Here is a 23929-nt window from a genome sequence, read left to right as displayed (position 1 = left end):
ATCAATCAGGTAAACTAGCACACTTCCCCTTCATAAATCACATTGCTACTTCCAGCCAGCAACCACCTTGCACTCTCCACGTGCAGGAATTGAGATTCCGTCCAGCAGCCATGCATTCATGACAGGGAATTAATTCAGGAAAGTGCTACAGACTGGTGGTAACAGTTTGCATTGTCTATTGAGAACCAATTTAAAAAGGTATATTCTTTAAAATTACATTGGTGCAAATAAAGCTGACAACATTTTTAGGTTGGCAAGGACAAAAGGTGGAGTTCAGGGAAGCGTCAATGAATGTTCTCCAGTTTACAGCTGTATCATTTTCATGCAAAAAAAATTATTTGAGGCCAGAACACCAGGAGAATCTCCCTATTCATTTCAAGCAGTGCCTTGGGACCTTTAACATCCACCTTAACAGGCAGATGGGTTCTCAGTTTTAATATCTCATCCAAAGGACAGCACCTCCAACAAAAGCAGTGCTGGCCCAATACAGCATTTAGAGTGTCAGTCTACACTTTGAATTCAAAGGCCTGAAGTGGAGCTTGAACCAACAACCTTGTAGTGATAGTGCTGCCAACTGAGCTATGCTGCCCCTCAAAAAATGGCTACAAGGCACATTTCAGAAGGTAAAATTTTAAATTAAGCCAGTGGAGTACTTTACATACGATGAAGATATGATGAAGACACAAGAAAAACATTTTGTTTTAAAAGAACAAATTAAACCAAGATTTATTTCACATTCTGAGCTACAGCAATCTGTCACGTTACACTTCTTTGCACTATTAATACCATTAGCCAATAAAATGCCACTTTACCGATTTACAAAAATAACTTTGTATATAAATTCTGATCTTTTATTTTAAAAAAAGCAACCATCACCAACAGTCTGAATTCAGGTAAAACCTTTATGGGCATTTTTCTCGACAATCCTGAATAAATTTGTAACAACAAGAAATAGCAACATTGAAAGTTCACTTGAATTTATTGTACATGTGGGGAAACATTTGGAGTTGGAGAGATAAGCAGTAAATATTCTTAGCTCCACTGGTGACAGTGGTAAATGATACAGTACAACATCCTTCAATGCGGTGTAATAAAAAATATCTGATTTATAAATTTTTTTTGGCCAATTCTTGTGGTTCTGAAATGCCCATCACTGTTTAACAATAATCCATCTTCTTACTACAGAGTTATAACTACTATAAAATAAAGACCTTGAACTTGTTTCGAAATGACCCAAGTCAGACCGATTGCCGATAGATTATCAGTGAGCCTCTCAATCAAACAGGTATACAGATAGTACCAGACAAACACATGTTGATCAAACAATTGGAGCATTTATACAGCAAATTGAAAATCCTTTATATACCCTGGTATTTAAAAAAAATCCTACTTTATATAGAAGTTTCTAAAAATGCTGCATTTGTTTTCTTTTTAAAATATTTCCATGTACAAAATAGAATTTCTGAAAAAGAATGATACGCATTCGTCCATGTAGCCTCCCTACTTGCAGATGGCTCCCATTGCACGAGACTGATGGACGTACCTGTCTTACAAATGGCACCAAAAAAGGTTAACGCAATAGTTTAGTCAACATTCTCGTAACTAGTTCAGTTAGTTACCTAATCTTGGATCATGCTCGAAATGTCAAGAGATATGACTTAGTTTGTCATAATTCCAATAAAGTCATCAAACATTGCATGACTCCTCATTATAAAGCAAACAGTAATTGGTAATCCAATTTATTTATTATTTACAAAGTAATGCCATAACCCAATACCCAGCAAAGCATTACATTTAATAATTTTATCATGCATTGATTTAGATACCATTGTATATATCCAGAGCTATTGTTTGCATTATGTGGCTGGATATTAAGGTTTTGCTTACACTGAAAAACAGCTGTGGGATGCAATCATTCTTTACAAGTTAACAAACTGTACACTTCCAACTCACGTCATTTTTACTGTAGGTCTTTGTTTTTTATGACTTTCGAGCAAGGCTGTACTGCTTGACTTCAAGGTCTGTTTATTACTCCATCTCATATGAAATAAAACAGCCCCAAGAACAGTCTATAGGTCAGGTCAACTAATTACATGGAGAAAAACAAACTTTTGTACCTTCCACCGTGTCACAAGTGCACACAGGTGTAGATTAACCATTTCCCTACCACATTCAAAGCCAAGAAAGTGCAATGCTTAGAGAGGTCAACTCTCCGCTGAATGTATACTTGTACAGAAGCATAATTATAGAATGTGCATGCAAGTAAAATTGTCATTTAGTCCTTAGCTACTTGTTATATTCTATTTACACCCAAATTTGAGTCAAATTTTATTATGTGTGTTTAGCAGCGGGGAAAGGGGGCCGGGGAGGACAGAGTAGTTGTACATTGCAGTAATATTGTACTGAGTTTAAAATATGTGGTATCGCTTCAGTTAGATTATACATTTCCATGAGATGGTGTTTGAAACAACCAATTTGAAAAATATTGAGAGGTGAGTAATTAAAACACTGTGAGGTTGAATATAATAAGTGTAAAGGCCGGGCACCAAGCTATTGCTTTGAAATGCACACTTGCGCTCCAATGTATTTTGCTGAATTTTCTAACTTTGTACCAGTCAGAGAGAAATAATTAAAGCTGGGTGTTGCAAACAGCCATCACTATAACGATAGTCCTTTTGTCACTGAATGAGACAAAAATTGCATCTCTTTGTGTTTCCTGGGTAATAGGAGCAGTGTATGACTGACTCTTTAATTATAGGGAAAATGTCAGCAATATAGAAATCTTCACCTTCAGCAGCGCTGCAAAGTTAGTTCAATAACTGAATAAACTCTAAGTGATATTTAAAAGTGTCCTACCAGTGCAATGGCAGGCGACACCAGGTCACCACTGATTCTGCATTACAGCACTAAACTGCTGCTACTGGAAACTATTCTGTCTGAAGTGGTTGGAGAAATGATGAAAGGGAACCGACCTCCATGATTATATTCAGGACAAGGGTTTCTTGTTTGAAGAAAATTTGCATTTTTTTATTTTCATTAAGTCAAAGTATTTATCAAAATGCTGGTGTCGTGATTTATTTTGTATGCAAATGCGGTTGCCATTTGTACAGGTCCCACAAACAGTGATGAGTTGAACGGCTAATTACTATGGTGGATTGTTGGCCAGGACTCCTTCTCTTTTTAGATGGTGTCATGGGTTGATAAATGCTCACGTGCACAGGCAGGTGAAAACTCATCCTAACGTCTCCTCTGAAAGCTGCTACCTCTGACAATGCAGTGCTCCCACCGAGTACTGCACTTGTGTCAGCTTCAAGTCCTGACATGGGATCTGAGCCCACAAAGTTCTAACCTCGAGGTGAGAAGGCTAGCAAGATGTGTGGCACTTCATTCTTTTATGTCAGTTTGCACTGTATGAAAAAACACATGACCGGTTTCAGCAATCCACACCTCTCCCATCGTTTCCTCGTAGGGCATAATTTCTTCTCTCTTCCTTCTTTCCCCCCCACCCCCGTAGCCCCAATAAAGAAAACCACCTTGCATCATGTTCAATTAGATTAATTCCACCTAAACATCTGCTAAACTCCCTGGTGAAAAGCGAGCACTTTTAGATTATGGACTCCTTTACAGGGCACTGCTGCCCCATTTATTCCTGAAAGAGCATTTCACCATAAGCCACATAATCCAGTTTGAAACACAATAAAGGCAACACTGGTGTAGCTTCTTTTACATCTCCTTTGCACATTGATTTTTTTATCCTAATTGTTAACAATTCTTATCCTAGATGCGGCATAAGCCAATATTTATATGTTTGTATGGCAAGTTTTTTTTACTTAGTTTGCATATCTGAATCTTAACTTTCTTTTGAGAAATTACCCTCATCCCTCAGCTCAGCACTGCTGATGCCCTTTAATGAAAATAACCCTTGTAATTTTGCACATAAACAAAGGAACCATATCCTGTTCCATGACTGACGTGTTCCAATGCGTAGGGGAATAATATTTCTCATACACAAACAAATTCACATGTGAAGTCATAGCAGCATGGGTTGTTCCCCAGTGTAAAAGTATGCTGAATGATAAAGTGGTTCAGGACAAACTGCATGCCCACAAGACAAGATCGTCTCACCAACAGTAGTGTGTGTCACATATCCCTAATGCTTTGTGTAAGTTGAAGTCCTTTACGTTGGATAGGGTTACATTTCACACTCTTCAATAAAATACTTGGTTACACCATTCTGGGGAGATACCATCCTGGTTCACCTTTGTTCTAAAAATAAGGAATTGGTGGCAACTGGCTCTCTGAGTGGAAGCTTTATTTATTAGTGCCGCTAGTGTATGGACTGGGACGGGACAGGGCAAGGGGGTGGGGGGATAAGGGCTGAGTAAAGAATAAGATTATCTGTTAGACACGTTGGATTCTCAGTTGCCATCACTAAACGTACCCACTGTAAAATCATAGTTTCAGTTTGATAAATATACTAGCCATAAGAACATGAACCAATCACTTTCTTGCCCCCATGTCTTCTCTACAATGCCCAACAAGAGAGTTACTCCTGATCCCACTATTTATTTATCTACTTAGCACCATCTACTATGTATGTAAAATAAGCTTGCAGTACCATAACAGTTTCTGTTAAAAAGTTGTCAGTGCATTTTTTAATTGAGGCACCAAGGAGGGACATTCAGAATCCCATATTTCCTCATTATTGCTTGTTTCTATAAAAAAAAAGTCATTATCTGCAAAAGCCTAAATATATTTGAAAGAGTTTGAAACAAGTCTGTACCAGAAGCTAATTTCAAATTACAATGAGAGCCATGGTTATCCCTAAAATGTTTATTTTCCTCTCCATGATGATGAAATCTAGCACAGAAAGAATGGTTCTACTTCAAAAAGATAAACAATCCAAAACAAGCCACAAAACTTTGATACCGTTGAAAAATTTGGGAACCTGCACTAGTCCTGACGCTCATTTTCAATATACAGTAAACTCCCGATAACTCATCATTCCAAGGAGAAAGGACTCAGTGACGAGTTATCCAGAATGGCGAGTTACGCATATGTAAAATACATAAACAACTGCGGCCAGGATATTGACAGCATGACTTAAGTGGTAGTGATAAGTTAAGCCAGGGTTGAATTATCAGAAGTTTACTTTAAACAACAATTCTACTCTAGAAATAAGTCTTCAAATTCTGCATAGATCCAATAGAGGAGTGATACCTCACCTCCATGCAGGTGAGTTCGTTTGACAATAGACTCACTAGAAAATGTGGGCTACAAGAAGCCACAGCTCCGATTTCAGGTCACCTAGGGTTTATAGTCACTGTACTTTCCCATGCAAACCCTATACAACCCACTCCCTTCCAGTCTCAATGTTCTGTGAATGAAAAACCTCAGAGGGAAAAGCCAAGGCAGGATTTTCTTCCTCCTCCATTTATTTAAGATAGACAATCCATTTTCTTTGGATTCACTCAAATCCCTTCAATCTGAGTGGAATGAAACAGACAGATGTTGCCCTCTAACATCTCAGAGGATTTTCATGATCTACATTCAACAATGTGTGTTAACATTTTCTATTATTCATCTTCTGGTTCAGATAATTTCTGGAGAAAGGTACCTGAAATGTTTGACAAAAAACGCTTGTAGAACGCTTATGGAAATCCCTTATGCGTTACTAAAACACAAGGCCTATTGCCTGGTAGCCCAGATAAAGCAGATCCTTGATTCAGTGTTGAAAATATTAAAAAGAGATATTTATAACCAAATCAAAGGTTAGTGTGAAACTGGGTGGACAGCCTCACCCTAATTATTTCTCAAGATGTTGAAAGGGCGATCACATTTATTATGATGAGCGATGCAGCAAAGCTGCAGATGTAGGAGGAACTGCAGATCTGTTCCCTGGGTTATCTTTCAGTGCAGTGCTGATTCAGTTTGCCTTCTGCAAAAAACAGTGCCCAGGATTTTTCATGTTTGCAACATGTACTATTTGTTTTGTACTAGAAATCCCCTGTAATTTTGGGGAACATAATCCTTTTCTATGTACTCCTCTCAATAAATCAGTTTTGCTTCTTCTGACATTCCCCCTTCTTAAAGGTCAGTCTCCTTACAGGCACATTTTATACAAAATGACTGAGTTTTTTTGAAGGAATAGAATAATTTCATTTTTTGGTTGGTAAAGTGCAATCACAAATCCACCAAGTATAAGATCAGGAAACATTTGTATCTAAAGTTGAACTTGTCCAACTTATACTTTGTATTCCTTTATGGGGAGATTAGGGCAGGATTGGGGAAGAAAGGAGAAAAGGTAAAAATGTTCTGGAGGGACAGTGGAGTGGTTTTAAATAATGGAAATCCCTTATGCGTTACTAAAACACAAGGCCTATTGCCTGGCAGCCCAGATAAAGATAAATTCTTGATGCAGTGTTGAAAATATTAAAGAGAGACATTCAGATATTTATAGCCAAACCAAAGATTAGTGTGAAACTGGGTGGAGCTCCATTCCTGAAGCTAAGAACTCTGTCTGAGATTCCCTTATTGTGGTGTCTGTAAGCTTGTGCACATTTTCACCCTGCTCCTCTGATGCCTCTGCTCAGATCTTTTCATGTTTCCAGATGACCAATCCGGCTCAGAAGTTCATTTCCTCCATAACCTCCATCACTATGGTACGTGGACCAGTCAGAATGAGATTGCTGACAGTTCTATAATCCACGTGAAGAACATTCAGGCCATTCACAGAGACGATAAACTGACGAACCTAGGATTGAAAGAGAAAAAAAATTGCATTTTTACAGCACCTCATCACGGCAAAACTTCTCAATGTGCTTTACAGCTAATTGCTGCCATGTCTAGTGACCATTTTCCAAAATCCCCCATAAGATGAATGACTAAGTATTCTGGAGGACATCTGGTCAGCACCCCAGAAGAAGCTCTTTCTTCAAATATTGCAAAGGGATTTTTAATATCTATCTAAACAAAATCAGATGGGACCTCAATTTACTGCCACAAGCAAGTGTTCCTCCAAAACTGCACCTGTGGATCCTCAAAAAAAGATGATAATATGGTCACTGTTTGTGGGACACTGGTGTGTGCAATTGGTTGCTGTGTTTCGCCCACAATAATACACAGCCAATCCACTTTACAATATATTCTGTGAAGGGCTTTTGAGACTTCTCAATGATGTGATAAGGGGCTTTATCAAATAAAAGGATTATTATTATTTTGCACCATTTAAAAGTGGCCACAATATTTGTGATGATTAACTATATTTTCAATAATAATCCTTACATTTGGCACAGCACCTTTCACGTCAGGAGGTCATCCTAAAGTACTTCACAGGATATACTGTAAAATGCAATGACAGTTTTGTTGAAGACTTATGGACTATTGAGGCAGAACAATATTGATCACAATTTGTTTTAAAAAGCACTTCTTGTGCAGTTAGAGAAATGTAACACTTCCCAACGGCCAACTGCAGTGTGCTGACATTTGCTCAAAGTATGTAATAAATGTTAGCGGGCTAAAGGTTCCACTTGTCTGAATACTTTGGAGCCATTCCAAGTTCCACTAAATGTTAAAATAATTGGTATTTTCAAGCCTAACAAAGCTGCAGTAGCTCACGCCAACACAATAGAAGAAAACACTTGTAAATTAGCTACAATAACAAAACTCAGTGCATACACCAGAATAGCATCTGTTATCTCCAGTACTTTTAAGTTGTGTTGCGGTTTGACGTCCTCCCGACATGAAAGGCGCTACACAAATGTAATTTTGTTGTTTATTCAAAGCAACTTTTCTGATAAGACAATTATTATTATTATCCTTGCATTTGATATAGTGCTTTTCACGTCTTCTAGACGTCTCAAAGCGCTTCACAGAATATACTGTAAAGTTAACAAGTTAACAGCCAATTGTGCACAGCAAGGATAGAACATAGTACAAAAAGAACTGAAAAAATCCATAAAACTATTAAATAAATAACTGTTAAATAATGAAAATAATTTAAAATAAAGTAATTAAATAATGAAAAGGATCTCATCTGTGCTGTTGCCTTTCATACGCAAGGTCCAGGACAAACCTGCGATGTGGATTTGTAGTTAGAAATTGGAGTTGCTACAGGGAGGAAGGGTGCTGGCCTATGGGATTGGGATAGTGGTGGGGTGAGGCGGTTAGGAAAATGGTAAGCATGGATTCCTTGGGGTTGAATTGGCTCTAAGTGACCTGCCTAACAGTTGAATAATGGAATAGTGTCAATTTTTTGTGGCAATCTGGTTCCTGAGGCAGGCAGGTCCATGGTACTCAAATGCACTGTTATTGATAGAATAGCCAGCCTGATTCAACAACAACAAGATTCCATTTATAAAGCGCCTTTCACGTCAGGAGGACGTCCCAAGGCGCTGCACAGTTGGGTCATGACCCGAGCAGGGGGGAAATGGTCAGGGTGAGGGGAGGGAGGGAGCGAGGAGGGGGGAAATGGTCAGGGTGAGGGGAGGGAGCGAGGACGGGGGAAATGGTCAGGGTGAGGGGAGGGATGGGAGGGAGCAAGAAGGGGGAAGAGAGTCGAGAGGGGAGCTGAAGGCTCGGTCAAAGAGAAAGGTTTTGAGACCGACCTTGAAGGAGGAAAGCAAGGCGAAGGCACTGGGGGATAGAGTTCCAGAGCCTCGGGGCTGAGAGGCTGAAGGCCCGACCACCGATGGTAGGGCGATTGGGGCGGGGGACGTGGAGCAGACCGGAGCCAGAGGAACGGAGGGTACGGGCAGGTAGGTAGGGGGATAGTAGGTTGGAGAGGTAGGAGGGAGCAAGGCCGTGAATGGCCTTGTAGGTGAGGATGAGGATCTTGAAATCAATCCTCTGGGGGATGGGGAGCCAGTGGAGGCGAGCGAGGGTGGGAGTGATGTGGTCCCGAAGCCTGGTGCGGGACAGTACACGAGCTGCAGAGTTCTGAATGACCTGCAGCTTGTGGAGGGAGGTGGCGGGAAGGCCGGCGAGGAGAGAGTTCCCATAGTCCAGCCTTGAGGTGACAAAGGCGTGAACCAGGGTTTCAGCAGCGTGAGGGGTGAGGTAGTGCCGTAGTCTGGCGATGTTCCGGAGGTGATGGAAGGCGGTGCCAGTTGTGGTGCGGATGTGAGGGAGAAAGGACAGCTCAGGGTCGAACAAAACGCCGAGGTTCCTGACTGGCTTTGAGAGGTGGAGAGTGCAGCCTTGGATGCTGATGGTGTCGGCGCCTGAGGTGCGGAGGCGCTGACGCGAGCCAATCAGGAGGGCCTCGGTTTTTCGCACGTTGAGCTGAAGAAAGTTGTCTCTCGTCCAGGACTCGATGTCGGACAGGCAGGCTGTCAGGACATCGGTGGTCGTGGAGTTGAGAGTAGAGGAGGAAAGGTAGAGTTGGGTGTCATCCGCATACATGTGGAAGTTAACTCCATGTCTGCGGATGATGTCACCAAGGGGGAGCATATAGAGGGTGAAGAGGAGGGGACCGAGGACAGAGCCCTGAGGGACACCACATGAGACAGTACGGGGGGTGGAGGAGAAGCCATTCGTCGAGACAAAGTGAAGACGGTGAGAAAGGTACGACCTAAACCATTCAAGGACAGTGCCTTGAAGGTTGAGGTGGGAGGACAAGCGGTGGAGTAGGATAGCGTGGTCGACCGTATCGAATGCTGCCGATAGGTCGAGGAGGACGAGGAGGCAGAGGGAGCCCTGGTCACAGATGGTCAGGATATCATTGGTGACCTTGACCAGGGCAGTTTCTGTGCTATGGGCAGCACGGAAACCTGACTGAAGGGGTTCGAAAAGAGAATGGGTGGAAAGGAAAGAGCGCAGTTGGGAGGCGACAACTCTTTCCAGGACCTTGGAGAGAAAGGGGAGGTTGGAGATGGGCCGGTAGCTTGATAGCTGCGACGCATCAAGGGAGGGTTTTTTCAGGGTGGGCGTGATGGTGGCAGTTTTTAAGGGAATGGGGACAGAGCCAGAGGAGAGGGACAGGTTGATGATGTCGGTGATATGTGGGGCAAGAAAGTGGAGCTGGGAGATAAGGAGTGGAGTGGGGATGGGGTCAAGGGAGCAGGTGGTTGGTTTTAGGGATAGGATGAGTTTCGTGACAGAGGGTGGGGAAACGGGTACAAAAGTGAGTAGGGGAGGATGGGTAGCAGTCGGAGTGTGGGAGTGAGGGGGTGGGGGGTTGGTGGATGTTGGAGGGGAAGTGACCGCGGAGCGAATTCCCTTGATCTTGGATTCAAGGAAATCCAGCATCTCCTCGCAGTGAAGGTTGGATTCATTGATTTGCTGATTCATCAGCAAAACGTGGTGAAGCACACCAGTCACTAGGGACTGCAATTCTTCCCACTTGGCTCTTGTTAACCTTGCAAGCAACTCTGTTTTTTAGGATTTCCTGGTCTTTGCCGTAGACTGCACAAGCCACACACACTGTTGGAATTTGGGACTAGGCTGAGTCAGCCCCTCATATGGCAGCCTGTTCATCTGTAGGAGTAAAAAGGATCCTATTGGCTGGGTTCTGTTGCTCCGGAAGACAGGATTAAAAACACACTGAATACTACAGAAAGCATCCATTTGAACTAGACCTCAAGTATTCTATAACATAAACCAGGAAAGAGCAGCATGCATGCCGTTTTAGTATACAAGAAAAATATTTATTTCAATCCATTAATTTTTAGCGAATAACAATTTGACATTTTTCTTTTTGAAAGTCTGTTTTCATATTGTCACTGTTGACATATTTTACACTTTTGATGGATTTACCAGAGAATATATTACTGTCTTTTCCGAACATATGCAGGCTATCAAGAGTGGCAAGTTTAGTTCAAGTGAATTCCTGAGAGCAGCCATCCCGATACAGAGGGAAAGTGGAGATAGGGAAGGAAGAAAATAAATTAATAAAATATTGGAGATTCTTGTAGTCCAAAGTTTAAAATCAGATAATCCGTCTGTTAGATACAATTGGAATCGTATATGAGACTCCATTTTAATTGCTTTATTCTAATTTCCAAGGTTCAAGGGTTGTTCAATGGCTAAAATGAGCAGCTCTAACTGAAAGGACCAAACAAGAGAAAAGCAGATTTCCATCTTTGAACTTCTTTCTGTCAGTCAATACAGAGCAGAACTGACACTACACAATTCAAGGAGTCTCGGGCACCATAGGACCTTACAGGCCAAACGGTAACTAAAAGATTTTTTTAAAAAAATAAAAATTGTGGATTGTGGGTTTTTATTCTACCCCATAGATATAACAAAATAACTGGTGGACACCAAGAGAGAAAACACAGACAGACTGATGGATGGATAAATAGAGATAGCGAAAGAGAGAAAAAAAAATATGTAGAAAAACAGAGACACACACAGGTACACGAAAGAGACGGACAGAAAGAGAAGAGGGGGAGAGAGACAAACACAGAAAAAGATTATAGACACACACAGAAACACACAAACAATCCACAAAGAGCTGAACTGGCACGGTGTGGGGCTATGGTGACTTGATGGAGCTTTGGTTAGTACTGTACATGCTCCGGCCTGCTCCATGTCTCTCGCCCGACCCACCCTACCATCGGTGTCCGGGCTTTCAGCCTCTCTGCCCCCACACTCTGGAACTCCATCCCACTTTCAATCACACTCTGGAACTCCATCCCACCTTCAACTTAACTGTAAAAGTTTGCCTCCAGTTACAAAAGGTACAGCAGCAGTAATGTCTAGTTGTATACAGAGAAATGGTCCCTTCAGTCCCTTCGTCTCGCTTCCTCCCTTGCTTCCTTCAAGGCTGGTCTCAAGACCCTCCTCCAATCTTGCCTTCAGTCACCCTCCCACCTCTCTGCCTTCTCTCACCCCTACCCCACCCCTCCTCCATGCTCGGGTCCCGACCCCTGACTGTCCAGCACCTTGGGACGTCCTCCCGACGTGAAAGGAGCTCTATAAATGTAATCTTGTTATTGTACATTGCATTGTATTTTTATGATGCCACATTATCCACACTGTTGTTTATATATACAAAACTAAGGATAGCCCAATTAGTGCACAGAGTGGGCTCTCTAGTGAATATACAGAAGGGTCATTAACCAATCATTAAATCCTGGAAAAACGTGATAGAGGTCAGAATTCACTTTGCAAAAGAATTTCCAGCTAATGAACCACAAGATAGCCAGTTACAAGTAAGTTCTTTGATATTAAACTGAAGGGAATTTATGTGCTGTTAACATTCTGGTAACTGAATACAACAAAAATGTACAACACTTAGAGAAAACCCTAGCAGTAGGATCCTGATTGTTAGTCAATTGGTGGATCAAAGACATGATAAGGCACTATGCAAAGGATTATTACTATAAATAAAAAGGGAACAATCTTTGTACCTTGCTCAATCCAGTCACTTGTATCGATAATATAATAATAATCCTTGCATTTGATATAGTGCCTTATCATATCATTCAGACGTCTCAAAGCACTTCACAGTATATACTGTATAGTGAATTGACTGTATATTTTGTGGGCGAAACGCGCAGCCAATTGCGCACAGCAGCATCCCACAAACAGTCATGGACTGAGTGACTCTTTTTTTTTTAAAAAGAAGTTAATACCCTCCGGAAAAGTGAAGCAAAACAAAATGCAATGATAGAAAAGGTTTCAACTTGATTATTTATAGGGGCTAAACATTTCATTGGGTGGAAGAGACAAAGGAAAAAGAGTTCTCTTGACAAAGATCTGAATGGAGATGCCAAGTACCATTTCTTTGTATACAACTGGATATTACTGCTGCTGTACCCTTTGTAACTGGAGGCAGACTTTTACAGTCAAACTGAAGGTGTGATTTCAACAACATTGCACTATTTGCCAAACTGAACCCACAACAAAATAGAAAGTACACTGCCAACAGTAAGCCAAACATTTCTACGTCGGTTGCTTGTCTTAATCAGCACATCTGCAGTAATGGCCTGATAAAATTGCTCCCTCTAAATACACAGGACCTAAGATCTACTCTTTTCCCTCTCAAACAGATCTATTCTACAATTGAATTCAATTGGCAATACTTACTGATTTGTGTAAAAACCTTACTGATTTGTATAAAATTCTGCAGTTTAAAACAAAAATCTGTCTAAATGCCTGTAAAATTGTTTCACATCATTTAGACACTTCTTTGTATAATTATCAGCTGTACTGTCTAGCTAACTGAGAATATTACCTTCATTCCTGAAGCAGCGGCAGGACCACTGGGATCCACTGCCTGGATGTGGCAAGGCTTACCTCCACGGACAACAAACCCCCAGCCAACTGCATCTCCGACAATCTAAAAGGAAACCCAGAGACAATTATTAAGCATGAATGAACGTTTGTAGCTTTTATCTCTTCCAATGTTGCAGCTTGTTCATCAACAACTTTGCAAAATATGCAATGAAGAATGTTCAGAAGCAGAATGTAAAATATCTTTAACAAGTCTAGCCAAAATCTTCAGAATATTGAGAAAAATGACCCAATTGTATATTCTGTGTCTTGGCACGTATTGTAACCTCAAATATTTGCTGCTGCTCAGTTATAAGAAGAAATAATAATAATCCTTGCATTTGATATAGTACCTTATCACGACTTAGAAATATCTCAAAACACTTCACAGAATATACTGTAAAGTGAATTGACTGTATAAGTTTGGGGTGAAACGTGGCAGCCAATTGCGCACAGCAGTCGTGGATTGAAGTGACCAATTTTGTTTTGAAGGAATTATTACCCCAGGAAAAGCGATCAACCAATCAACTAACAACCAGGTTCCTACTTACTGTTAGGTAAACAGAGGCGTGTGGAGTAAGGAAACTTGCAACATTTCATCCTGCCGGGAACCAAACCCAGGTCTCTCGCTTGCGAGGTGGGTGCTCTAACCACTAAGCTACAGGACTCCACAAAATGGAAAGGCTTCATTGGATTGCATCTCAAGATTTGAAGATGTATAGCAGCAGAATGAGCATTGTACAATACTTACAGTTAATGCCCTCTTCATATATGGTGCCCCTGGAGTTAGGAGTTCTTCGGGAGTCAAGGCCTTCTTCAATACTGCAGTTAAAGAAACAAGTGACACTCCAGCACAAAACAAGCAAATTGCATTATCTATTGATGCTGAAGTGGCTATTTATTTCTGAGCGCAGACAATCACGAGTCCGCAGGCTACTTGGCCATCACAGCTGAACTCTTTTTTGGTCTCGACTGACATTCACACAGTACATACACATAATCCAGGGATAATCCTGGAGGCGAAGAACAACCCCAGGCTACTGTTTTCCACCACAACCCGACTCCTCCGTCCCCCCCGCCACCCCGCGCAGGTCATCTCCTCCAACCTTCACTGCGAGGAGATGCTGGATTTCCTTGAATCCAAGATCAGGGGAATTCGCTCCGCGGTCACTTCCCCTCCAACATCCACCAACCCCCCCATCCCCTCACTCCCACACTCCGACTGCTACCCATCTTCCCCTACTCACTTTTGTACCTGTTTCCCCACCCTCTGTCACCAAACTCATCCTATCCCTGAAACCAACCACCTGCTCCCTTGACCCCATCCCCACTCCACTCCTTATCTCCCAGCTCCACTTTCTTGCCCCACATATCACCGACATTCAACCTGTCCCTCTCCTCTGGCTCTGTCCCCATTCCCTTAAAAACTGCCACCATCACGCCCACCCTAAAAAAACCCTCCCTTGATGCGTCGCAGCTATCAAGCTACCGGCCCATCTCCAACCTCCCCTTTCTCTCCAAGGTCCTGGAAAGAGTTGTCGCCTCCCAACTGCGCTCTTTCCTTTCCACCCATTCACTTTTCGAACCCCTTCAGTCAGGTTTCCGTGCTGCCCATAGCACAGAAACTGCCCTGGTCAAGGTCACCAATGATATCCTGACCATCTGTGACCAGGGCTCCCTCTGCCTCCTCGTCCTCCTCGACCTATCGGCAGCATTCGATACGGTCGACCACGCTATCCTACTCCACCGCTTGTCCTCCCACCTCAACCTTCAAGGCACTGTCCTTGAGTGGTTTAGGTCGTACCTTTCTCACCGTCTTCACTTTGTCTCGACAAATGGCTTCTCCTCCACCCCCCGCACTGTCTCATGTGGTGTCCCTCAGGGCTCTGTCCTCGGTCCCCTCCTCTTCACCCTCTATATGCTCCCCCTTGGTGACATCATCCGCAGACATGGAGTTAACTTCCACATGTATGCGGATGACACCCAACTCTACCTTTCCTCCTCTACTCTCAACTCCACGACCACCGATGTCCTGACAGCTGCCTGTCCGACATCGAGTCCTGGACGAGAGACAACTTTCTTCAGCTCAACGTGCGAAAAACCGAGGCCCTCCTGATTGGCTCACGTCAGCGCCTCCGCACCTCAGGCGCTGACACCATCAGCATCCAAGGCTGCACTCTCCACCTCTCAAAGCCAGTCAGGAACCTCGGCGTTTTGTTCGACCCTGAGCTGTCCTTTCTCCCTCACATCCGCACCACAACTGGCACCGCCTTCCATCACCTCCGGAACATCGCCAGACTACGGCATTACCTCACCCCTCACGCTGCTGAAACCCTGGTCCACGCCTTTGTCACCTCAAGGCTGGACTATGGGAACTCTCTCCTCGCCGGCCTTCCCGCCACCTCCCTCCACAAGCTGCAGGTCATTCAGAACTCTGCAGCTCGTGTACTGTCCCGCACCAGGCTTCGGGACCACATCACTCCCACCCTCGCTCGCCTCCACTGGCTCCCCATCCCCCAGAGGATTGATTTCAAGATCCTCATCCTCACCTACAAGGCCATTCACGGCCTTGCTCCCTCCTACCTCTCCAACCTACTATCCCCCTACCTACCTGCCCGTACCCTCCGTTCCTCCGGCTCCGGTCTGCTCCACATCCCCCGCCCCAATCGCCCTACCATCGGTGGCCGGGCCTTCAGCCTCTCAGCCCCGAGGCTCTGGAACTCTATCCCCCAGTGCCTTCGCCGCCTCCTCCCTTTCCTCCTTCAAGGCCGGTCTCAAAACCTTTCTCTTTGACCGAGCCTTCAGCTCCCCTCTCGACTCTCTTCCCCCCCCTCGCTCCCTCCCTTCCCTCCCCTCACCCTGACCATTTCCCCCCTGCTCGGGTCATGACCCAACTGTGCAGCGCCTTGGGACGTCCTCCTGACGTGAAAGGCGCTTTATAAATGGAATCTTGTTGTTGTTGTTGTTGTTGTTGTATAAGCGAGACCTCCAGCTTATTCCACCCCCACCCCCCCTCCCACCCAGCTCAAGGCACCAAGGATGAGGCAAATTACAGAGTCCCAACTTCTTCCCTGACTGAAATCAAGATGGACCAGTGATCGATCCTGGATCTTTTCGGGTCTGGTTCACGCAAGATTGATTTACCTACTAAACCATCCAAATGTAATTTTGTAAATGATCACCATGTTCAGAAGATACGTTTGTCAGTCTTTTATCATTGAGCTTAATCTGACAAAAATCTCTTCGTTTTAAAAACACGCATGAAATTTGCCACAATGAAAAAGAAAAAAGTGTAGCCAGTTCCAAGTGCAACATTCAAGTCCTTACATGCCTCGAAAGGAGCAGACTGACAGACAGTAACATTAAATGTACAATGAAACATATCTAACCAATGTTCAAGTTATAATTTGTTAGTGTAAACCTATCAAGTTATACTGGAAAACCAGGCAATTCATGGTCAAATTTGCCTTTGAGTGGTTTGATCACAAAACACTGCTGAAAGACCAATGTGGTGGTGGCCCTGTGTTGTAATGCACTAACTGAGTCATTAATGCATAGACTGGTGGGACAACAAGGTTAGGTTCAGCTTGGCTGAGGAAAAATACCGATACGAAGACCAGAAAGCTTGCATTATATGGAGGGAAACCAATATTTTTCTTTAATAAATAATAATCTTTATATTTGATATAGTGCCTTTCATGTTTGGAGGACATCTCAAAGCACAGGATTTTCTGTAAAACATAGTGACCCGTACTTTGTTGGTGTACTTTGAAGAGTTAAGTCACCAGAATATAAATAGATAACTCCTGCTTCTGTGCAGTGCGTTAACAAAGAACTGGGAATGAGTCTCTCGTTTTCTGCCAGTTTCATGAGATTTTTAATTGTGATTAAAGTTTAAGCAAATCAAAATACATACCTTTATGAGGTGTTCCATTGGATGGGTATGAACACGCTGATGATAAAATTACTTCCAGAAATGCTAAGGCAGCAGAATAAGAGGATACGGGTTCAAGTTTGCAAAGGGCAATTTAAGGACAGACACTTGGAAGTATTTCTTTACTCAGAGGGAAATTAAAACTCAGAATGAATTACCAGGAAGGGTGATTGAGGTCAGGACAATGAACTCAGTCAACATAATTAGGACTTTTGATTTTCAGTTATAGCTGAAACACCCAGATAAACCCCTCCCCCCCACCACCGATACAAATCAAACTGAAATTGGTTTTGATCCAATAAACACTGCAAAACCTCACCTCTTTCTCTCTCCCCATGTCCACAAAACCTCAGTATTCTGTTTGACCATCAACTGTCCTTTTCAAGCCCTACACGTGCGATCCACTCACTTGATTTTCTCTCTCCACCAGCACTACCCTTCCCTCAAGACACAAGATGCTAATTCACACCTTTCTAGGTTAGACTATTCAAATGTGATTTAAAATGACGGACTCCTCAGATTCTCACTACACCTGGTGCAGACCATCCAGAACTCGCAAGCTCCACCAGCCTATCATCCCCTTCATTGCTGAGCTCCACTGGCTCCCTATCCCCCAGTAAATCAAATTCAAAATGATTGTCCTCAATTTTAAATCACTCCTCGGCCTCACCCCACCCTATCTCGGCAACCTCCTGCAACTCTATAGCCAAAGCTCTCTCCACTCAGCAAACACTGGCCTGCTTTATATTTCCCCATCCCATCCGTACCACCATCGCTGGGCGCACATTCAGACATTATCCCCTCACTCTCTGGAGCTCCAACCTGCCGTCTCCCCATCTCTAAAGTCTATCTAAAGGCTTCTCTGTTTATTGCAGTTAGTTGTCATCTCTCTACCCCCCCACTCTCCCCAACTCCTCCCAACCCAGTTTAGATTCCTTGCCAATTCTGCCAAGAGCTTTGAGACATCCTCCTGATGTAAAAGGAGCTAAATAAATGTAAAATTGTTGTTGCTGCTGTTGAATAATTGGATAGGGGAGAGCTACAACATCAAGAAGGAAGGGGGATAAGAAATGTAAGCCTGAGAGAACAGACCAAGAAAGTCATAGGAACATAGGAATTAGGAACAGGAGTAGGGCATTCGGCCCCTTGAGCCTGCCCCGCCATTCAATAAGATCATGGCTGATCTTCTAACTTAACTCCATCTGCCCGTCTTATCCCCATATCCCTTAATCTCTCTATCCTTTAGAAACCTATCAATCTTAGTCTTGAATATGTTCAAGGACTGAGCATCTACAGCCTTCTGGGGTAGAGAATTCCATAAATTCACTATCCTCTGAGTGAAGAAGTGTTTCCTCAACTCTGTTCAAAAGGTTTGTCCCTTAATCTTAAGACTGTGACCCCTAGTTCCAGATTCTCCTACCAGAGGAAATAGTCTCACACTGTCTACTCTGTCAAGCTCTATAAGAATCTTATGTTTCTGTAAGATCACCCCTAATTCTTCTATAGACCTATCCTCATAGGTCAAGCCCCTCATCCCAGGAACAAACCTAGTGAATCTACCCTGTAAGGCGAGAATGTCCTTTCTTAAATAAGGAGACCAAAAACTGCACACAATATTCTAGGTGCGGTCTCACCAAGGCCTTATGCAACTGCAGCAAGACTTCCCTACTCTTGTATTCTAACCTTTTTGCAATAAACGCCAACATGCCATTAGCCTTCCTAATTGCTTACTGTACCTGCATACTAACTTTTTGTGACTGGTGTACAAGGACACGCAAATCCCTCTGAACACTAACACTATCTAGTCTCTCCCCCTCTAGAAAATAATCTGCTTTTCTGTTTTTACTACCTAGGTGAATGACTTCACACTTCCTCACATTATATTCCATCTGCCACCTTCTTGCCCACTCACCTAGCCTATCTATATCCTTTTGCAATCTTTTTGTGTCATCCTCAGAGCTTACTCTCCCACCGAGCTTAGTATCATCCGCAAATTTAGCTATTTTAAGTTCTATGTCCTCATCTAGATCATTGATATAGATTGTAAATAGTTGAGGCCCAAGCACTGATTCTTGTGGCACTCCACTAGTCACATCCTGCCAATCTGAGAAGGATCCGTTTATCCCTACTCTCTGTTTTCTTCCCATTAGCCACTCTTCGATCCATGCTAATATATTGCCTTTAATTCCATGTACCCTAATCGTGTGTAGCAGCCTTTTATGTGGCACCTTGTCGAATGCCTTCTGGAAATCTAAATATACTACATCTACGGGTTCCCCCTATCTAACCTGCTAGTTACATCCTCAAAAAACTCTAAAAGATTTGTTAAGCATGACTTCCCTTTTGTAAAGCCATGTTGACTCTGCCTAATCATGTTATGGTCTTCTATGTACCCCACTACGTTATCCCTAATTAAGGATTCTAGGATTTTCCCTACCCTGATGTCAGAGTAACTGGTCTATAGTTTCCCATCTTCTCTCCCCCACTCTTCTTAAATAGTGGTGTTACGTTTGCGATCTTCTAATTGATGGGAACCGTTCCAGAATCCAGAGAATTTTGGAAGATCAAAAACAAGGCAACCACTATCTCAGCAGCCAACTCTTTTAAAACCCAAGGATGCAAGCCATCAGGTCCAGGGAATTTGTCATTTTTCAATCCCAACAGTTTTCCTAGTGCTAATTCTTTACTGATGTTAATTTCCCTAAGCTGCTCACTAACATTAGCTTCTTGGTTCCCCTCTTATTTTTGGTAAGTTTTCCATGTCTTCTAGAGTGAAGACAGTCCTGGAGGAGGACAGTCATTGGGAGGTCAAGGGAGTGAATGGATAGTTTCAAGCCAGTGAAAAGAAGAAATGACTAAAGTGAGCAAGGAAGTTAGACTCAACTGGTGCCGGGGAGAAAATGGACACATTGGCAGTGGTCAGGTTGGTTTCAAGAAACTGGGCAGAGTGAACATAGGAAGGGGGCTCTCTAATCAATTTGGTGCAGTGCTGAAGGAGCATTGCATTGTCAGAGGTGTCATTCTTTGGATGTGGTGTCCTGTCTGCCTGTCAGATGGGTATTAAAAGATTCTATGGCATAATTCAAAAATGTCCTGGTCAACAAGTCCCCAGATAAAATTGTTCAGTCACCTCATTTCGGTTTGTTGGACATTGTTGAACAAATTTGTTGCTCCGTTCATCTATAAATTCAGTCACTACACTTCACAGTAAATCCTGTGAAGTACTTTAAGATATCCTCCCGATGTGAAAGGCACGTTATTATTATGAAGGCACTGTCTTCCTGGCTCAGCCTGATCCACATCCTAAACAGTACATAGTTGAGAGGGAAACTCTATCCAACCAACTTGCACTGATAGCCCATCCACTCAGCATTGTGCCTCACCCAACTACCAGGGGCAGAGCATGTGAGCGTAGGAACTCTAATTAAATTGCTAGCTGGATCTGCAAGTATTTCAAAAGACACGTTCGGAAAGCAGGGTTTTCATGATCCACATCAAAGGGCAGGATTTGGACGTCAGCCAACCATTTAGTGGCTTCATTATAATTACATAGGCATATAATGTGATAGGCTCTAAATTAAGTTACAGCCATAGAAAAACGTTTTTTTTAATATACTTATTATAATTCTAAGAACTATAACTCAATCTCAAGCCTAAAGGACATGATCTTGGCACAACAGGGACTGCAATGGAAAACATTTCTGGGAATTTCTGCTTATCCATTGAACACCTGGGGCCTCCAGAAACTATGTGGCCAGCTGGAATTTACATTGATTTCCGAAGTGCAATTTGCAGTGCACACTAGTATACATTATAGCAACTCATTTGTACAATTTGTTCCTGGTTATAGGTTCATTAACACCACAACAAGCTCCACTCTGATGTTTAAGGATTTGGGTTATTCTCATGAACATTAAAGCTAATTCAAAGTTGTCAGCATGCGACATAGATTTCCTCCAGCCTCACTAATATTCACTGAGGATCACTTATAACTGCAGTACACAGCAGCTGCCCAACTAGAACCGCCTCAATCCTCCCACACAAAAAGGTGACAATTCCTATTATGTTCTGTATAACAGGCACCACCACCAGCCTTCCAAACAGAATCTTACAGCCTATTCCAACGGCAGAGCATTACGGACAAACCCAATCCAGTTCTTGGGCGACACTCCCGGATGCAAAACGTCTTAGTTTTGACAATTATCAACAACTCCCACTATGGGCCACCGAGAATGTGGGCTAGCTGGATTACAAGCATGTTCTTACCAGACTTGGGGTTGCACATCACAGGGGGGCTGCTGCTGAGGGTGGGGCTACTGCTGTAGTAACCACTGCTGCCGCAACTGCTGCTCATGCTACTACGCCGCACAGCAGAAACTATCTTGATTTCCTTAGTGGGGCTCACTAAGTAAAGAACAGAAAGAGATATGTAGCATTCAAGTGACGCAGGTTAAGAGTCATTCCAGAAAACATTTCTTTATACAAAGAGCTGCGAGCATTTGGAATACACTGCTCCAGAAGGCTATCGATCGAGGAACACTTTTAAACATTTAAGTGTTTAAAAAGGGAATTCAGCATTAATTGTTAACTTTGTTTAAAAAGCACAATATTAAATTTACTTAAAACGTATATTTTTTTCTATCCATGGTTATTGGCACCAGAATATAAGAAATGCACCCTCTTTTAATCTAAGACAAGCATGTTGGTCTCAGTCAGAGAAAGCATCCTAGCAATGTCATGTCCAGAGGTTTGACCGATGCTCGACCCAGATTAATTTCAATACTCTGACATTCTAGGCCCTGTTTACTGAACATGGCTCAGTGTTTGCTCGGAATTGTAATGATGATCAAATCGTCACAAGGGACCACAAGGGTTTGTGTGCTTCTGGGTCAATGGCAGGGCAACTGTGGGAAAAGCCAAGGCCAGGGTTCAAAACCGAAATTGAAAAGGATCTTGGAATATTCATTGAATCTTAGAAAGTTTGGAGCACAGGTGGAAGCTGCACAACACTATCTGCGCTGATGGTAGCTTCTCCCCATATTCTTCAAAATTTTTCCTCAAGTATGTCTTGATCATTACCTTTATAAATCAGGGAGAATTTTTGCACACGATTTCTCTTAAATTAACTGAGTGGAGTAAGGTATCCAATAGTGCAGGTTGCACATGGCCTCCTGAAGCAGTTTGCTCAATTCAATGGGGTAAAAGGCTTTTTCTTGTTCCAACTTTTATAAATAAATAGTAATAATCCTTGCATTCGATATAGGGCCTTATTGTGTCTTCTAGATATCTCAAAGCACTTTACACAATATACTGTAAAATTAATTGACTGTATATTTGGTGGGCGAAACACAGCAGCCAATTGCGCACGTTTATATTGTAGTTAGCACTGAGCTATAAACACTGAGAATTAACCTGCAATCCCATGCTTGAGAACAAAGAAGTTATCAAAATAATATACTGCAAAAAGCAAAACAATTTGATGTATTTAAAGGCGCTAGGAGGAAGAGTGGAGAGGGAGTAGAGAGCTCTTTCAAGTGTAATCACATTGGTGTGAAAAGTCACCAGTAATAATCATCACGTCACACATCACAAATTTCCCATAATCACAAAAGCCAGTAACAATAATGATAGCTTTCTGTACAGAAAAGTTGGTGACTACTTTGTGAGACAGAAACAATGTTTCACAGGAATGATCCAAAGCACACAAGACGTGACGGAATAGGATTCTGATTCTAAAGCTCTTAGAGTAATTATGGCTAATACAGAGTACGTTGTTGCCCAGATTATTCTTCTAAAATACAAGGGATTATAATGCTCTGTTACAACATTGCCTCAGGGACAAAGTTCCCGGGGGCTGGATCGCAAAGAGTCAATGCACAAACACTTGTCAAATTTACATTACTCAACCAGGAGTGAGGCTGCCAACAAGGCAGCTGTTTTGTACATGTAACAGAGAAGCACTACGATCTCTCATTCGGTTGTTTGACCTGGAAATAAACCTTGTAAAAGGTCATTCCAGGATTTGGAACTGGAAATGTCCACCTGTTTTAGCCAGGCTCAGCTCCAGTCTCTGCTTCCTGGGGCTCAGGACGAACAGCATATATAGGAGGTTTCAAATAGCCAAAGCTGAAGTGTCATGTTCCATCGAACGACACTTAGTTGTGTGATCTTTTTTTCATGCTTCAGGTGTTAGAAACAGACAACTCCACACTGCTGTCCTTTACGTTTCCAGGACTAAATTAACTTTTAAAATTCACACTAACTTTCTGAAAGGGGAGTGGGTTACACAGTCTTCTTGGGACTGAGATGGCTAAAAGGTGACATGCTTGCCTGCAGAATATCAGAATCAAGTCAATAATCACTCAGTAGACTGGTTCCTGATCCAGATGAGCCTGTAATATTTCAAAGCATTACTAATGACAAATCAGCCACCTTGACTCATCAGTAGGACTCGGGAGGCAGATCAATCACAGGGATTCTTCCCGCTTGATTTCCATTAACCCTGCGATTCAAAGTCCTAACAGTAGGATGATCCTACCTGGATAAGCAGCAGGAAGATTGCCATACCATATTCCCAATGAAGTTTTAGCTGGTTAAATGTGATTAGAGCGCTCTCCTTGCAAGCGAGAGGACCTAGGTTCGATTCCCAAGTGGGGCAAAACCTTATGCAAGTTTCCTTACTCCACACACACACACCTCGGTTTATGTAACATAAGTGGGAACCCGGTTATTAGCATGGCGAGGGGTATCCATGTGTGTCAGACACCCAATAATAAT

General features: G+C 42.7%; 1 protein-coding gene across 2 annotated transcripts in view; it reads right to left on the bottom strand.

The window, feature by feature from the left end:
- Positions 1-694: 694 nt before the first annotated feature.
- deptor (DEP domain containing MTOR-interacting protein) overlaps positions 695-23929 on the bottom strand; it is a 59199-nt gene continuing 35964 nt past the window's right edge. For both annotated transcript variants that reach the window (XM_042331811.1, XM_042331812.1), the window contains exons 7-10: positions 21419-21556; positions 13970-14040; positions 13181-13285; positions 695-6754 (exon numbers count right to left, since the gene is read on the bottom strand). In XM_042331811.1, the coding sequence (XP_042187745.1) occupies positions 6626-6754; positions 13181-13285; positions 13970-14040; positions 21419-21556 (443 nt within the window). In that variant the 3' untranslated portion in view covers positions 695-6625. The remainder of the gene's footprint in view (positions 6755-13180; positions 13286-13969; positions 14041-21418; positions 21557-23929) is intronic.

This window comes from Callorhinchus milii, unplaced genomic scaffold, assembly GCF_018977255.1.
Source record: "Callorhinchus milii isolate IMCB2004 unplaced genomic scaffold, IMCB_Cmil_1.0 Scaffold2, whole genome shotgun sequence".
Lineage (NCBI taxonomy): Eukaryota > Metazoa > Chordata > Chondrichthyes > Chimaeriformes > Callorhinchidae > Callorhinchus > Callorhinchus milii.
The sequence above is the reverse complement of the archived record's forward strand: the minus strand, read 5'-3'. Positions and strand labels throughout refer to the sequence as shown.